This window comes from Balaenoptera acutorostrata, chromosome 9, assembly GCF_949987535.1.
Source record: "Balaenoptera acutorostrata chromosome 9, mBalAcu1.1, whole genome shotgun sequence".
NCBI lineage: Eukaryota > Metazoa > Chordata > Mammalia > Artiodactyla > Balaenopteridae > Balaenoptera > Balaenoptera acutorostrata.
The window spans coordinates 15,419,430-15,435,048 of record NC_080072.1 but is presented as its reverse complement, the minus strand read 5'-3'; the positions used below and the strand labels follow the sequence as shown (position 1 = coordinate 15,435,048).

The window sequence follows — 15,619 nt, the reverse complement described above, 5'->3', positions numbered from 1 at the left end:
CACAGGCTTGGACACTGCCAGAGTCAGTTTTATTAGGGCAGAGGGGACCAGGGGACTGAAGGGTTGAGGCACCCCCTGCCCTTCCCCACACCCCAATTGTGGAATGTCTGTCAGCCCCAACTGTAGAAATAAATTTTCTGCCAGGTAGGCAAGTAATCCATGAGTGGCCCTGCAATGACAGAGAGAGGAACAAATTCAGGGCTGAGGGCCAGACTCCAACCTGGCTCTACTCTACCTGGGGCCCTTCTGAGCCACTGCTGCCCAAATACAGCTGCTCCCATCCACATGGCAGGAGCCCCCAACTCTCCCACCTCTTCCCCCAGCATTGGCAGCGATCTCTGTCCTCGTTTACAGACAAGGAGTTTCAGGCTCAGAGCAACCACATGGCTGTCCAGTTGTACATGCTGATGGCCCCAGCCCAGTGCCTCTCTGCTGAGGTGGGATCTCCAAACAGCCAGCAGGCTTCATTCCCGCCATACTGTCTCCACCCACAGAAGCCAGTCTCATATCACTGGAGAAGCTGTCACCCACCCAACCTGACCTCCCGGGCTCCTTCTCCCAACTGTGCCAAGAATCATACTACAAGGAGACAACGAGAAAACAGGGTGATGGGCCACACGTGAGATCCGACACACTCAATAGTCATCACACCTCCGCCCCATGCTTACTTGTGACCAGGCCAATGCCTGGGACATGGTCTGCCAGCAGCTGGAGCAAAAAGAGGATCTTGGCCCTGCAAGAAAGGAGCAGGTTGAGTAGGCGGTATGGGTCCCTGCAAATGCAGGTGCTAAGAAGCCTCCACTGACTACCTGACTAAAGGCAGTGCATCTCCGAGGACAGAAAGTCACTCTGTGGATCAAGGACATCCTCTAGGACAGAAGGACGAGACCTCTGGTCCTGCCGTCCCCCAGCCACACGCCTGGAAAGCTCACACCTCAGCCCACAACTGGAAAGCAACCGGGCTCTAGACACTATATTGTGTGACAATAAAAAAAGGGGAAGGAAGATGCTATCTTCCCAGCCTACACCCCAGAGGCCCCTCAGCACCCTGCTCCCTGTCCTCTGGGGAAACAAGAAATTTCTCTGACGGGTTTCTGGACCCTTCTCAGTCCGGGCCACTGCCCTAAGGGTGCTGGACTGGTAAGGTCAGCAGGACACCGAGCCAAACTGGACATCTGCAGCCTGGGAAGCCACCTCTGCAATTACCGTCTCCCAACTCCTCAGTTTAATGAGGTACTGGGGCTATAATGTTTCCTCTGTAGAGTGCAAGCAGCCTGTGGGGGGGAGGTCATATGATCCAAGTAAGTCACCAGAATGTTTCCTCTAGAGTATGGAATAGGATTTGGCTTTAGTACCTTATGAGCTTTTAAACTTATCTGAAAATAAGAAGTGCCAGGCAGTTATTTTCACACAGGTGGTTATTAAACATGACCTAAGCTTACTTTCTACTCAGAAAATAAACAGAGGTTGTACGGACAGAATGTTAAATACAATTGCAACTGAACACTCCAGACTTTAAGCAGCGTACTTGTTATGACCTGGACAGAAGGGGTCCCGGGAGCCTCCAGTCTGTCTCACAGCCCCAGTCGCTGTATAGGGACCCCTTGTCAAATCTCGGTCTGACCTCAGGAGAGGTCTTTGGGAGACTTGGCCCCGAGCCACCCCTGACTCGGCCCCAGCAGGCCTCTCTCTGTCTGGTTGTGGCTGGGAGCTCTGGACCCTCACAGGGGATGGAGTGAGGGCTGGGCAAGGCAGGGACAGGCCAGGAGAGAACAAAGACGTGGAATCTGGCTCTGCCACCGGCTAGTGGCTCCGTTTCAGTTTCCCAACCTCTTTGAACCTCAAGCGTCTCCTATGAGAAGTGGGGATAATTCCAACTACTTGACAGGACGATGGGCAAGTGAGCCGAGGATGTACTGATAGAAAGTTCACGCCCATGATCCCAGTGGCCCTGCCCTCAGCGAGCTGCCTACCAACAACAGCTTAAGCTGCACACAGGGCGGACGCCCCCGAGAAATCAGGGAGTGACCGCACCCAGAACAGCACATAGCGGGTGCTCAGTGAACCCAGATCAGGGAAGGAGGGGGGAACGCAAGGCGTGAACAGGGGTGGGGCACCGTGACCCACTTCCCTCCCCTCTGCTTCGCCGAGGGTGGGCCCTGCCATTCTAGGGGCTGGATCCTTACTCGGAGAAGCGGTCGTAGAACGGGGAGCGCAGCAGGTAGTAGAGCAGCAAGATGGTCCGGCGCCGCAGCTCCAGCCGCTCCCTCCGGGTCAGGCCCTTCCTCTCGCTCAGGAGGCTCAGGCTGGGGGGAGGGGACAAGGTTAAGACCAGCAACAGGAGGAACAGGGACCCCTGCCTGCCCAGGTGAGGCCAGGCCTGCAGCACAAAGCCTGGCGGAGGGAATGGAGCCCCCAGGCAGGCCCAGGCTCACCTGGTCACATCCACGACACCAGACAGGAGCCAGGGTGTCCACGACCGCTGACCCCATAGGCCCAGGCTGAGCACTGACGGCCAAGGCGTCAAGGATGTCTCCAGCACGTGGCCCGCTCTGCCCACTCCCGTCTATCCCGACCCCACCCCAGGCCAAAGATACAGTGCAGCAGGGGCCGGGCAATATACAAGGACTCTGCGATGGTCTCCTGCAGCCCCAGCGGGGTGGGGGTGACGCTCAGCTCCTCGTGCTGCTGCTGCTGCCGTCCCTCCCGCTGCTGGGGGGCTCCCCAGTGCCTTGAGTGCAGGGACGGAGCTAGAACACAAGGGCAGCAGATGAGCAGCCAGGCCCAAGCCGGGGCGGGGAAGGGGGAGGGCGGGCAGTGATGAAAGCCAGGCCCTCAGGCCCATGCTGACCTCAGCACCAAGGTGCCTCATCCGGCTACATCCTACACTTACTGTTCTGGAGAGTTCGCACCACTCGGTTTGACCGCTTCCCCACATATGACTGCTCCCGGCTGCCAGGGCTGCTGTCACCATCTAGAAGGAATAGAAAAAACGTCTTACTGTCAAAGGGACATGTTTCCAGCAGAGCCTGCAAAGAATGTGCGTGCAGTGAACGCTTGTGGACTAAGGGAAGAACGGATACGCTTGCACTAGAGCAGCAGCTAAGTCAAGGACACCATAGCAGATGCTGGGGCTGGGACCTGTCCACAGTGGGGAGCATTCTGCAGCCCTCCCCAGCCTGAGGAAAGGCCAGTAATCACCTGTGGCAGATGAGCCAGCCAAGAACCAAGGCTTCCCAGGCTCTGGAACAAGGCAGGGAAGACCCTTGGTCTATGGGCACCACAGCACCAAAGTGGCCATATTGGGACTTCCCTGGCAGTCCAGTGGTTAAGACCCTGCACTTCCACTGCCAGGGGCGTGAGTCCAATCCCTGGTCAGGGAACGAAGATTCCGCGTGCTGCGCTGCACGGCCACACAAAAAACAAAAAAACCCAGGGGCTGTATCTTCTCAGTGCTTTGCTTTCAACATGACCATGAAGAGAAGGGAAGAAAAACAAAGAACTGCTCCCACCCAAAGTCAGGGGAGTAAGGCCCAGAGGCCAACAGCTGATGGGCCCAAAGCCTTGAAGGGACGGATCTGCTGGGTACCCTGCCTCATGAGGCTGTGCTCTTGATACAGAACCAGGCCCAGAGACAAGACTGGCAACACCCCTGCCTCCCACTGATGCTCTGTGCCCTCTTCTTGCAGCCCACAAAAAAGGATGAGGACTCTGACGTCAAAAGTCCTGAGTTTAAGATCTAATCCTGCCTCTGACCTCATCATTCTTTTTCTTCTCTAAAATACAGGGTGACGAAAACAAAATGAGTTGACAGGGATAGATGTGCTCCACAAATGAAAATGCCATATTCATGTTGGTCAGCTCTAAATCTACAGATCAGTCCATGCCCCGTTTCACTCCAGAGCAGGCAAGCAGCTTACCCTGGGACTGTGCCTGGGTCTCCCTGTCCAGCGGAACGATGGGGGGTGAGGTCTGGAGGCCAGCCTTGAACCAGATCAGCAGGAACATCCGCAGTACAGCCCTGGGTTGGGAGTACGGCGAGGCTGGCGGGGGGAGGTGGCTAGCCAGCAGGGGGTCAGGGTTGCTCTGCTGAACACTATCTGTACAGCTCAGGTACCCCCACCCAGGGCTGGCCCCCCACATTCCCAACATACTTGGCCAGCTGGATGAGGGCAATGACGAGCCAACGTCCCACTTCGCCCCACACCTTGGCAGCCCCCATCTCCATGAACACCTCCACGCACTCCAGCACGCTCAGCCATGTCAGCAGCTTTTGCTGGGACAGGGACTGCAAGAACCCCAGGCCAAGAGGTCAGGGGGCTCCCCCTAGTTTCAGCCCCTCCCCCTAGGGGACGCCTCTGACAGAAGATGTGGATTTTCCTCCTTCCAAGACTAAGTGTGTAAGCCTGAGTTCTCCCGCTGGGAAAGGCTATTCTACCCTCTGAAACCCAGTCTCTTCACCTGATACGGGCACCCTAACACCTGAACACTTCACCTAATGCGATGGCTTGAGGCTCAGATGGATGCAGCCTCGTCTCGTAACTCTATGAGATCATAACACGTGCTACACACAGGGGCTGGTGGTTACTATTTTGCTCCCGAGCCCCCATGCGTCCCATCCTCAGTTCCTGGCACAATTCTTACCACAGGTAACTTTCTTCGAAGCTCCTTCCGTAGGATCCCATCATTGAGCAGCACGAGCAGGTTAGAGGCAGAGTACACTGAGAGGTAGAGTGTGGCCGTGAGAGGCTGGCTCTGTAGCCTCCACCCCCTCACCTTCTCCCCAGTGCAGCAGGGATCACCTGTCACCTGCTGTGCTCAGCCACCCTCACACTATGCGGAAACCAACATGTCTCCCCACCCACTTCCTCAGAACTCCACACTCCCCAAAATGATCTCTCAGGTGGGTGGCTGGAACAAGAAAGGATGGTTTGAACTCTATGACAAACCAGCTACTGCCCTGCTGGATAGCACTGGTCATCCAGCTGCCCAGAACTGCCCATCACGCTCCAAATAGACACAGATGTGCAGTCTCACCTCCTGGCCTTTGCTCTCTCTCTGCAGCCTGTCCCTGAAAGTTTGTTCCATCTCTACCTTTCAAAACCTAGCTCATCATTTCAGGACCTGTACCTCCTGTACTCACTGGGTGAACACCACTGAGGCAGTTACAGTCTGGGGAGTCTGGAATCTGGGAGATCTGGGTTTGAATCCTGGTTCTGGGACCTTCAGTGGCTGTTCCTTAACCTCATTTAAACGTCTGTTCCCTTAACTGGACAATGAGGACCACAGCAGTACCCACCTCACATGACTGTAGAGAGGATTAAGTGGGCAAAAGCAGAAAAGGTGCTTCGCTCAGCCTCCTGACCCGTCAAGGTCCCCAGACACGTCTCTCAACTATGGGGACATACATGGAGGACCTAGGATAGTGGACGCTGTACCCTTGTCTGATTCAGTCACAGAACAGGATGAGCTAACGGGAAATCTGAAACGGGGTGGTCACCTCTCTGGGGAGCCCTCCCCCACCCTACCGCCCCCCACTCGCCCCAAAGCCCGGCTCACCCAGCTCTGACAGCTCGTGCGAATCGGCGAAACGACCTGGGGAGAAAACACAGAAGGAGGCGTCGGTGAGAGTTTGCCTCACTCCGCGGCTTCGGGTCCCTGGACATTTCCGCGCTACGCCCTACGCCCGGGAACCTGGAAGGAACTTCTCAAATACAGCGATCACTACCCTGACTCCGCAGGGAAGGTGGCCAGTGGGGTCAGAGTCCCGAAGGGATGGGTCAAAGGTCAGGGTAGCACCTGCCAGCAGGTAACTGAGGCCCCGCACTGCCGTCTCCAGCTGGGCCGTGGCGGCTGGGTGACGAGTCACGTACTCCTGGTAGAGGAGGCCCAGGAGCCGCAGCTTTTCCATCCTGCCCTCGGGACCAACAGACCCACAGACCTGCAGCGCGACTGGCTACGGCGCCCTGCTTCCTGCGCACTCCTTCCTGCTTCCGGTCTCAGGCCCGCCTCTGCGTTGCTTAACTTCCGCGGGCCAGAAGAACGGTGACATGGAGGGCCCTTGAACCACTCTTCACCCCATTTCGTAAATCACCCCCCACCAGAGTAGCGTTAAGCAACTCCGGGCCTAATCTCGCCCTCCCAGTCCTTCAGGTCATTGGTTAACACACTCTGCGCCCCCAAACCCAACTGTCCGAACTGGCTCTTCCGCCTTCCGGGTTGGCTGCCCTTGCGCCTGCGCAGTTATAGCTCCAGGAACGCTCTCGCGTCAGTCTGAACAGTTCATTCTAGAGTGGAGACCAAAAGCCTAAAGTCTTTCCAATAGAACGCCGAGAGGCTCGAACGGGAGGACTGGATTTTCAAGAGCTGAGAGGTAGCGCGCAGAAAGGAGCCTCCGTCAGACTTGGGGAGGTGCAGGGACAGCCTAAGGACAGTCGGACTGTGTGCAGGCGCGCGTTTGGCAAGTTGCCTTGTCTCCCGACCCCCACCAGAGGTAGTGCTGGGGAAACTGAGGCAGCGAGGAGTCCAGCCGCCCACGCACTCACGATCCCCTAGCCAGCACCGTTAGTGCCTCGGCTTCGGCCCCAGCACCCACATGGACTGTGCCCCCCTCCAAAAGCGCGCACCCGCAGTCCCATCTTCACAGAGAAAACCCTGGCCCGGGCTTCCGCTCTCGGCTCATGGTGACCTTAATCAGGACTTTCCCTTCCTTGGGCCTCAGGTTTCCCCATCTGTAAAATGGTTAGAGGGCAGACTTGGTCGTTGAACTCGGGATCAACCTCAAAGCGCTTGTCGGCCCTCGAGTGCACCTTCCGACTCTCAGTTGCTCCCCAAGAAATGGGGGCTTCTCCAAGGAATCTCTTCCAAAACGGGACAGCCTCCCCGAAAGGGGCAGCGGCGGGAAAGGAGCGGCCAGAGGTAGAGGGAACGGATGCTCTGGAGAGGCAGCCGCCGATTGGCTGTGGGCAAAGGGGCGGGGCATGGCTGAGGCCGCGGGGCTGCGCCGCTGGGGACAGGGACCGCAGGTTTATGGTACTCTGAGAATAGTACTGTACTACATTGTTTTACCTAATCCGCTCCACCAGATACTATCTCCACAAGAGGAAAGGATCCGCTTAAGAACGCCCAGTCAAGACTGGAATCCTGGTCTAGTCTGACCACAGAATCTAGGCATTTTAACACACCCACCAAGAAACCACAGGTCATCCTTGCACTCCCTCCTCCAAGCCTCTTCCCCAGCTTAGTTTTCTTCTATATCAGGTGGGGAATCGAATCGTAATTGCCCTCCGTACCCATGCCAAGGAATGAAGACTTAGCGCCTAAGGAGAGGCAAAGGTCCTGGAGAACAGAGGAGGTGGCCATGGACATCATCTACACCATTTTTCACCACTTCCTGGGTGCCAGGTTCACTCACACTTGACTCCTAGCAACCTGGCTAGGTTGGTGTGAGCTACTTTCCAGAGATGGGGAATAAGAGGCCCAAGGAGGGGAAAGGACTTGTCTCAGGTCACACAGCATGGCACTGGCCAAACAGACCACGGTGAGAGTCTCCTGTGATAGGGCCCTGTCTCCTACTGTCCATGGCTCAGCAAGAGCAGCAACTGTTGAGGCCACTTGGTCATGAGTCAAGTTAGCAACTGGGATTAAGACCAGCGCTCAGGGCATTTAGTGTGGGGCACTTTCTCCCTTCCTCCCTACATCTCATCATCTTAATGAACTTGTTCCCCAAACCTCATCAGTGGTACTCCTCTAGCCCCTCCATCTGCGGCTGCGGAGAGAATGAGGAAGGGGACTGTGCGGTTTCTTCGGCACTCCCAGGGCTGGTGGTCCTGTGCTTCTGGGGAGGAGAGAGGCATGGAAGACAGAGGGGCAGCCCCCCCCACCTTCACACCCTTGGACAGAATATAAGGGCCACGGGGGCTGGAGCCTGTTTCTCTTCCCTCCCTCAGGACTGGGAAGGAAGGGATCATGAGCTCAGCCAGGCTGGCAGCAGCAGGGCTGCCTGAATTTCCTCTTCAGATCCTGTGCCTGATTAGGTCTCAGAGACAAAGAGTGGTCGTGTGTGCAGGAGGTTCCCAGGGCAACCCCGCCCTACTGGGCCCCTGCCTGGATTTGGTCACCTGGCTGGGCTTTGAAGGGCCTTTGGGCAGGTTGGACCTGATCCTGCCTCCTTCACTCTGCCCTGAACCACAGGGGAAGAGAGCTAGACCAGTCTAACAGGTCTAGCTCAGATGTGGACACTGAGGCTCAGAGAGGGGACCTGACTAGTCTAATGTCACACAGCGAAGTCCTGGGCAGAGCTGGGTCTCAGGCCTAGAAGACCAGCACCCTTTCATATGCCCATGCCTACTCCCTTTCCCCCTCCACACCCCAGAAGAATTTCTCAGAGGCCCAGCAAGCATCTCAGCACCTCAATGTCCCCTGAGTGGTAAGGCTGAGCAAGGGGTGGGGCCAGCACTGTGAATGACTACCGTCACTCTGCAGACCCAGCTCCCTCCACAAACTCCCTGGTCAGATTCTCCCCTGTACCCTGTCTGCTCTCTTACATTTAACCCCCCTAGTCTCTGTTGAGGGGCTTGGGGAGGGATTCACCCACACCCACCCCATCTCCAGGCTAGAGATGAGGATTAGGGGACTGGAGGCTCAAAGCTCCAGACGCATGGGTGGACCCTACATCCCCTCATGTCCTCTCAGTTCCCAGATGTATGAGGAGCCACATCAGTCTCCATGGCAACCACTGCCCCTGGCCTCCAAAGGCCCAAAGCCAGACCTTCCTTGCAGACTCCCCATTTCCCAGAGAAAGGCATCCTGGCCTCAGAGCAGGAGACGTGGGGGGAGGGGTCTCAGGCTGGGCTGCTCTGCCACAACTTCTTTTGGGGCTGGGGCCTCTCAGACCCTCACTTTTTATAGCCGGAAGCTGGGCTGAAGGACACAGCCTGAACCCCTTTCCAGGTCACAGTGAGTTCCAGTGAGTCCCCATCCATGTTCAGCACAAACTTACAGGCCCTGGTTGGCTGCTGGGGTCCCAGTCCAGGGAGCAGCTACCTTCTAGGGGAGACATAGGCTATAAACAAGTCAATAAGGTCAACTTGTAAGGAGTGCTAGGAAAACAATATAAACCAAGGGATGTGGAAGGAGAGGCCTACCTTGTGAGAATCTGACAGAATCCAGGCAGGATTCTAGGGCAGGAAACCCTTATGGAGGAGCAGCACTGAAACTCTGTCTGCAGGGTAGAGCCGCAGGAGGGGCCAGAGGGCGCTCTAACAGGTCACTTCAGCTCTGCGGGGAGAATCATGCCTGTGTCACAGGACTGATGTGAGGGTTAATTGCAGTGAGGCTGTGGAACCTCAGCATAGGTCCTGGCACAGAAGCGTACACGCTCAGTCAACCGTGGTTGTTTGTTCGCAGCCCAGAGCGTCCCCTAACCCCTCCAGGGCGGAAGGTCGGGGGGAAAGGAAGAGATCCAGGCCGGGCGCCAGGCACATTCACGACGGTCTAGTGAAGGGTTGGGGATCCCCGGCCCTGCCCAGGAAGCCCAGGCCGCCTGAGTCAGTGAGGCCCCTCGCCAACTCCCGGGCAGGAGGCGACCTTCACAAGGCCGCTTTATGCTGCCAGGACACCTGGACTGAGTGGGGGTGGAGCAGACGGGGAGGAAAGCGGGGACTCCAAATGCTCCACTGCTCTCCTGGGCGAGTCTCGGCCGGCCCCGCCTCCCGCCCCCTGAGCAGGTGTCCGGACCCGTGAGGCCCGGCCTTCCAGCCCGCCCCCTCCCTCTTAACTCGGGCTACTCCTTTGATCCTGGGTCTGGGGATACGGCCCCTCCCGCAAGGGAAGGTTCGGGGGAGGAGATGGGGTTAGGGAACAGGGGGATGGGCTCAGAGCTGGTAGTTGGGACAGGTCCTTCCTGGGTGAATGCCCCCAAGCCCTCCAGCCATCTTGAGGGTTCCCGGGTTTCCTCCCCCGCTGTAGGGGTCCTCGTTAGCCCGGGCAGGGGCGGGGCGGGGCGGGGCCTCCCTCTCCCCCCCACCCCGGGGAGGGGTCTCCCCGCCCCTTCGGATTCAGCCAAGCGGAGATGAAACCTGAACCCAGGTTGGGGGCGGGGCTGGCTCCCGCTCCGACCGGGCTGGCCTGCTCCTTCATCTCCCCTTTCCCTGCACCCCAGCCGTCTTCTGAGAGAGTAAGGTCGGGATCCCCAAGCCGCTGGAGCAGGTGAGGTGGCGACTCAGCGCGGGAGAAAAGATCGGGTGGCCGTCGGGCCCCACCGCCCAAGGCTGACTCTCCTCTCTCCCTCCCTGGTCCACAGGGCCCGCGATGGAGCCCACAGCCCGGGGTCGCGCCCCGCCGTGAGCACCTGCTGCCCACAGCCATGCTGCCCCGAGGGCGCCCCCGGGCGCTGGGGGCCGCAGCGCTGCTGCTGCTGCTGCTGCTTCTGATCGGTTTCCTCCTGTTCCGTGGGGACCTGGACTGTGAGCGCACCGAGCGGGAGGCGAGTGGGGGCGGGGCTGGCCCGGGATCCTTACCCAGGTCGCTAACGCCACGTGTGCCTCCAGACGAGCGGCCGCGGCCGCGGGGGACTGCTGCTTTCGACGGAGACCCGCCGGCAGACCCCGGGGGCCGCAACGGCTCGGATTGCACCCCGCCGCGGCCGCGGCCGCCCAAGTGCGAGGTAGGTAGGTGCGCACGGCCCCTGGAAGCGGGAATCTCAGGGGCGCCGCGCCCCCAGCCCAGGGACCTGGACACCTGTGGGAATCCCAACACCTGGTGTGGACTCTGGCACTGACCGGCCAGCTGGGGGCGCCTGGAGTTCGCACCTCCCCTTCTCCTGGCCTGGCTTCCCCATTTGTGAAATGAGGGGGGTGTACTCCCACCCTGCGGAGTCCCCCTCGACACTCCTGCCTAGCGCTGATGCCGGGTGGGGCTACACTGCCCTGGGCCAGGTGAGCCCCACCATGGGTGCTTACCGTCGAGGGGAGGAGGAGGCTGCTGCCGACCTGGTGTCCCCTCCCAGCTCTTGCAGGTGGCTATCGTGTGTGCGGGTCATAACTCCAGCAGAGACGTCATCACCCTGGTGAAGTCCATGCTTTTCTACAGGTACAGCCAGGAGTGTCCCTCTCCTCGCATGAAGGTGGTTGTAAGAATATCCGGAGCTGGGAACAGAAAAGCTCTTGGCAGAAGTTGGTGCTGCCACTTCTGAGCCCCTCGAAGGGTAGGGCTTCTCCCGTGTAGTTCCTTCTGGGGCCTTCAGCTTTCCTCCCTTGTCCTTCCTGAAGGAAAAATCCACTGCACCTCCACTTGGTGACTGACGCCGTGGCCAGGAACATCCTGGAGACGCTCTTTCACACATGGATGGTGCCTGCTGTCCGGATCAGCTTCTACAACGCTGATGAGCTCAAGGCAGGAGCCCTGGCCCTTCTGCACCCCTCCCCAGCCATACCCAGCCCCCTCCTTCCTCCCAGGGTTGTGGGGATCACGGGGAGAACAGGTTAGAGCTGCCTGGGACCTCCAGTCCCATCACATCTACTGAAGTTCAAATCCCTCACCCTCCTGGGGCCCATCCCTTCTTCCCCCTCTGTCACCTGAGTATGTTCTGGCACTCGTAGGCCCTTCTCTTGCAGGCTCATGCCCTGTCCTTCCACCCACAGCCCCAGGTCTCCTGGATACCCAACAAGCACTACTCTGGCCTCTATGGGCTAATGAAGCTAGTGCTGCCCAGCGCCCTGCCCCCTGACCTGGCCCGTGTCATTGTCCTGGACACAGATGTCACCTTTGCCTCCAACATTGCAGAGCTCTGGGCACTCTTTGCTCACTTTTCTGGTGAGAGGCCTGGGACGCCCCCCGCCCCAGTCAGCCCCTTTCCCTGGCCCATGCAGGCCTCCCTGTGGCCTAGCCCTGAGCCGAGGTCCAGTGGCAGCCTCAGGCAGCTCCCTCATGCCTTCCCCTCCCAGACAAACAAGTGATTGGTCTCGTGGAGAACCAGAGCGACTGGTACCTCGGCAACCTCTGGAGGAATCACAGGCCCTGGCCTGCCTTGGGCCGGGGATTTAACACAGGTGGGGACAGTGGGGGTGGGGTGGGGGGGGGAGAGGCAGGAGGGGCGGCCACTGGTCCTTGGGCCCCAGGGGCTGGTTAGGGCACAGAATGCTTGGAAGACCCCCCAGGAAGAACAGTTCTGTAGAAAGAACACTGGGAGAAGAGCCAGAAATCACAGTTCCAACCTTGTCTGTACATGCTGAATGACTATGGCCAAATCACTTGGTTCCTCTGAGCCTCAGTTTTCTCATCCATTAAATGGGGGTGACTTTACCAGCCCTGGGATCACCAAATTTGAGAAGATGGTTGTGGAGGTGCTCTGTAAGCTGTGCTTTGCCTCCCCTTCACCCCCAAGAGGATTAGTTGTCGATAGAGCTAGTACATGCTCACGTCTGAACAGTGAGAAAATACCAACACGTCACAAGATAAGCATTCAAAAGACACTTTCTTGAGCCCTGGCTCCAGAAGTTGGTCATCCCAGGTGGGCATGACAACCTCTCCCCATGAGCAGGCGTGATCCTGCTGCGGCTGGACCGGCTCCGGCAGGCTGGCTGGGAGCAGATGTGGAAGCTGACAGCCACGCGGGAGCTTCTCACCCTGCCTGCCACCTCACTGGCTGACCAGGTCTGGGGGAGCTTTTGAGGGGGGTGGGGCAGGCTCTGGGCCAAGATGTGATGGCTGTCTCCGCCCAGGACATCTTCAATGCCATAATCAAGGAGCACCCGTGGCTGGTGCGGCCCCTGCCCTGCGTCTGGAACGTGCAACTGTCAGACCACACGCTGGCTGAGCGCTGCTACTCAGAGGCGTCTGACCTCAAGGTGAACGGGGCAGGGGGACCGAGTGGTGGTGATGGGCCCAGGATGGGGACTCCTGCTCCCTGCTCCCATCCCCCCTGCCGATGCCCTCCCTGGTCCCAGGTGATCCACTGGAACTCACCAAAGAAGCTTCGCGTGAAGAACAAGCATGTGGAATCCTTCCGCAACCTCTACCTGACCTTCCTGGAGTACGATGGGAACCTGCTGCGGAGAGAGCTCTTTGGGTGCCCCCGCCCGCCCCCTCCTGGGGCCGAGCAGGTGAGAGGGAGCCGCCTTTCCTTCCCTCGGGGAGGCTCTACCCCTCTGCTCTGGTGGGACCCGGCCTTGTCTGGGGCTTGTCCGCCTGCCCCACCCAGCCCGTCCTCCTCTCCCCCATCCCCTCAGTTGCAGCGGGCCCTGGCGCAACTGGACGAGGAGGACGCATGCTTTGAGTTCCGGCGGCAGCAGCTCACTGTGCACCGTGTGCACATCACCTTCCTGCCCCACAAGCCACCACCCCCCCAGCCCCACGATGTCACCCTGGTGGCCCAGCTCTCCATGGACCGGTGAGGGTGCCGAGGGCAGCCCCAGGGAGCACGGTGTGGTCTGGGACTGGGGGTTTCGAGAGGAGGGTTCCACCTGGTGGAAGGAAGAGCTCTTACTGCCTGATGCGTGAGGAGTTCCAGGAGTTGGAGACACCGGAGATGGTGGAAGGAGCTTGGGCTTTGGGAATCATTCAGATGTCTGGAACTGCCCCTCCGTAGCTGTGGGACCATGGGCAAGGCTTAATATCTCTGGCCCTCAGTTTTCTCATCTGTCAAATGAGAAAGTACCCACCTTGTGGGGTAGTTGTGAAGATTAAATAAGAGCATGTCAAAAAGCGCCTGGAAGGTGCTCAGCAAGTCACTTGAGAGGGTGTCTGTGGCAGCTAACGCGGGAGGTATCCCAGCCCTCCCTGGGCTGACCACTCCCCTCGCCCCAGGCTGCAGATGCTGGAAGCCCTGTGCAGGCACTGGCCGGGCCCCATGAGCCTGGCCTTGTACCTGACAGACGCAGAGGCCCAGCAGTTTCTGCGTTTCGTGGAGACCTCGGTGGTGCTCTCCGCCCGGCAGGATGTGGCCTACCATGTGGTGTACCGTGAAGGTCCCCTCTACCCCATCAACCAGCTTCGCAACGTGGCCTTGGCCCAGGCCCTCACGCCTTACGTCTTCCTCAGTGACATTGACTTCCTGCCTGCCTACTCCCTCTACGACTACCTCAGGTGGGCCGGAGGAGGGAGAGGAACGGCATGTGAGTGGATGTGGACGGGGCGGGGGAGCACCCGCAGGACCCTGGCGAGTGTGTCCCTGCTCCCTTCAGGGCGGCAGTGTCCTCTGTAAAACGGGGGCTGCATTTGGGTGGGGGCCATGTCGTTCCTCTGGGCTGCCTAGGAGAGTGACGGGCTGGGACCTGATCCCACAGCAGCTCCACGTGTGTCTAGTGGGCTTCAGGGTGAGCTGGCCCCTGAAGTCGGGTCCTCATCTAATAAAAGTAAGAGAACCACTGGGCCCAGCGCTGGAGGCAGAGCCTTCCTAGTTCTCTCCTGTTCATGGGTGCTCCATCCTCAGGGCCTCCATCAAGCAGCTGGAGCTGGGCAGCGGGCAGAAGGCAGCTCTGGTGGTGCCCGCATTTGAGACGCTGCACTACCGCTTCAGCTTCCCCAGTTCCAAGGCCGAACTGCTGGCCTTGCTGGACGCTGGGTCTCTCCACACCTTCAGGTAGGAGAGGTCACTGCCCTGCCCCGGGGTTCCCCACACTGACCCCCTCCAGCCACGAGCTCCTAGCCTCAGCCTGGCTCCCCGCCCTATCCTGCCCCACAGGTACCATGAGTGGCCCCGGGGTCACGCGCCCACAGACTATGCCCGCTGGCGAGAGGCTCAGGCCCCATACCACGTGCAGTGGGCAGCCGACTACGAGCCCTATGTGGTGGTGCCACGTGACTGCCCCCGCTACGACCCCCGCTTTGTGGGCTTCGGCTGGAACAAGGTGGCCCACGTCGTGGAGCTGGATGCACAGGTAAGGGGCACCTCGTTGTCTCCAGCCTTGATTTGAATACCTCCAGGCTCAGGGAGCTCACTATACCGCAGTGGGGCACACTGCGCCATTAGGCAGCACTACTAGGCATTCCACCCCTCTGCAGAACTAAAGCCGTCTACCTTTGGCCCTGACTTTGGCTCTTAGCGGCTATCGAATAAATCTGCTCCCCATTCCCCAGAGCTGCCATCTCCCCCCAGCCCAGGCAACGACTGTCCGCGTGCCCCACTCCCCCAGGAATACGAGCTGCTGGTGCTGCCCGAGGCCTTCATCATCCACCTGCCGCACGCCCCAAGCCTGGACATCTCCCGCTTCCGCTCCAGCCCCACCTATCGTGACTGCCTCCAGGCCCTCAAGGACGAGTTCCACCAGGATCTGTCCCGCCACTATGGGGCTGCTGCCCTCAAATACCTCACTGCCCTGCAGCAGCCCCGAGGCCCCGCCTGACCTCACACCTGCCCCCGGCACACTGCCTGCAGACACTGGAGCAACCTTGCTGCCGCCCCACCCTCCCTGCTATTTAAATTATTTATGGTCTCAGTGGGAAGGGCTGGGACGGGGCCTCCCTTCGCTGCTATCCTATGGCTGGGGTCTAGTGCTCCTCTGCCCCAGCTGGTTTGGGGCTGGTTCCTGCATCCTCACCTGTGACATCCCTTTTTCACAAGTAAAGTTTTAACAGTTCCTTTTCATGTTCCTCTTGGTTTGGGGCATGAGGAAGTGAG

At 59.1% G+C, this 15,619-nt stretch overlaps 2 protein-coding genes across 5 annotated transcripts; one reads left to right on the top strand and one right to left on the bottom strand.

Annotated features, from left to right (window-relative positions):
* Positions 1–7: 7 nt before the first annotated feature.
* PEX16 (peroxisomal biogenesis factor 16) lies at positions 8–6,553 on the bottom strand. 3 transcript variants are annotated; one of them, XM_057553724.1, is made up of 11 exons: positions 5,800–6,264; positions 5,560–5,595; positions 4,645–4,721; positions 4,155–4,288; positions 3,921–4,060; positions 2,894–2,974; positions 2,598–2,750; positions 2,436–2,508; positions 2,187–2,306; positions 669–733; positions 8–169 (listed from the first exon to the last, which is right to left on the bottom strand). In XM_057553724.1, exons 1-11 carry the CDS (start codon positions 5,909–5,911, stop codon positions 111–113), a joined length of 1,050 nt encoding a protein of 349 aa, XP_057409707.1. In that variant the 5' UTR covers positions 5,912–6,264; the 3' UTR covers positions 8–110. The 3 variants fall into 3 exon arrangements, with proteins under 3 accessions (XP_057409707.1, XP_057409708.1, XP_057409709.1); XM_057553725.1 differs by having other exon boundaries at positions 3,921–4,021; positions 5,800–6,253; XM_057553726.1 differs by lacking the exon at positions 2,436–2,508 and having other exon boundaries at positions 2,624–2,750; positions 5,800–6,553.
* Positions 6,554–9,806: 3,253 nt separating this feature from the next.
* LARGE2 (LARGE xylosyl- and glucuronyltransferase 2) lies at positions 9,807–15,618 on the top strand. Of its 2 annotated transcripts, XM_057553723.1 has the most exons (15): positions 9,807–10,209; positions 10,304–10,466; positions 10,551–10,666; positions 11,009–11,091; positions 11,271–11,394; positions 11,643–11,814; positions 11,946–12,050; positions 12,542–12,654; positions 12,723–12,848; positions 12,948–13,103; positions 13,230–13,390; positions 13,807–14,085; positions 14,432–14,581; positions 14,684–14,879; positions 15,135–15,441. In XM_057553723.1, exons 2-15 carry the CDS (start codon positions 10,367–10,369, stop codon positions 15,342–15,344), a joined length of 2,091 nt encoding a protein of 696 aa, XP_057409706.1. In that variant the 5' UTR covers positions 9,807–10,209; positions 10,304–10,366; the 3' UTR covers positions 15,345–15,441. The 2 variants fall into 2 exon arrangements, with proteins under 2 accessions (XP_057409706.1, XP_007181200.1); XM_007181138.3 differs by lacking the exons at positions 9,807–10,209; positions 10,304–10,466; positions 10,551–10,666; ... (3 more) ...; positions 11,946–12,050; positions 12,542–12,654 and having other exon boundaries at positions 12,700–13,103; positions 15,079–15,618.
* Position 15,619: the final 1 nt, after the last annotated feature.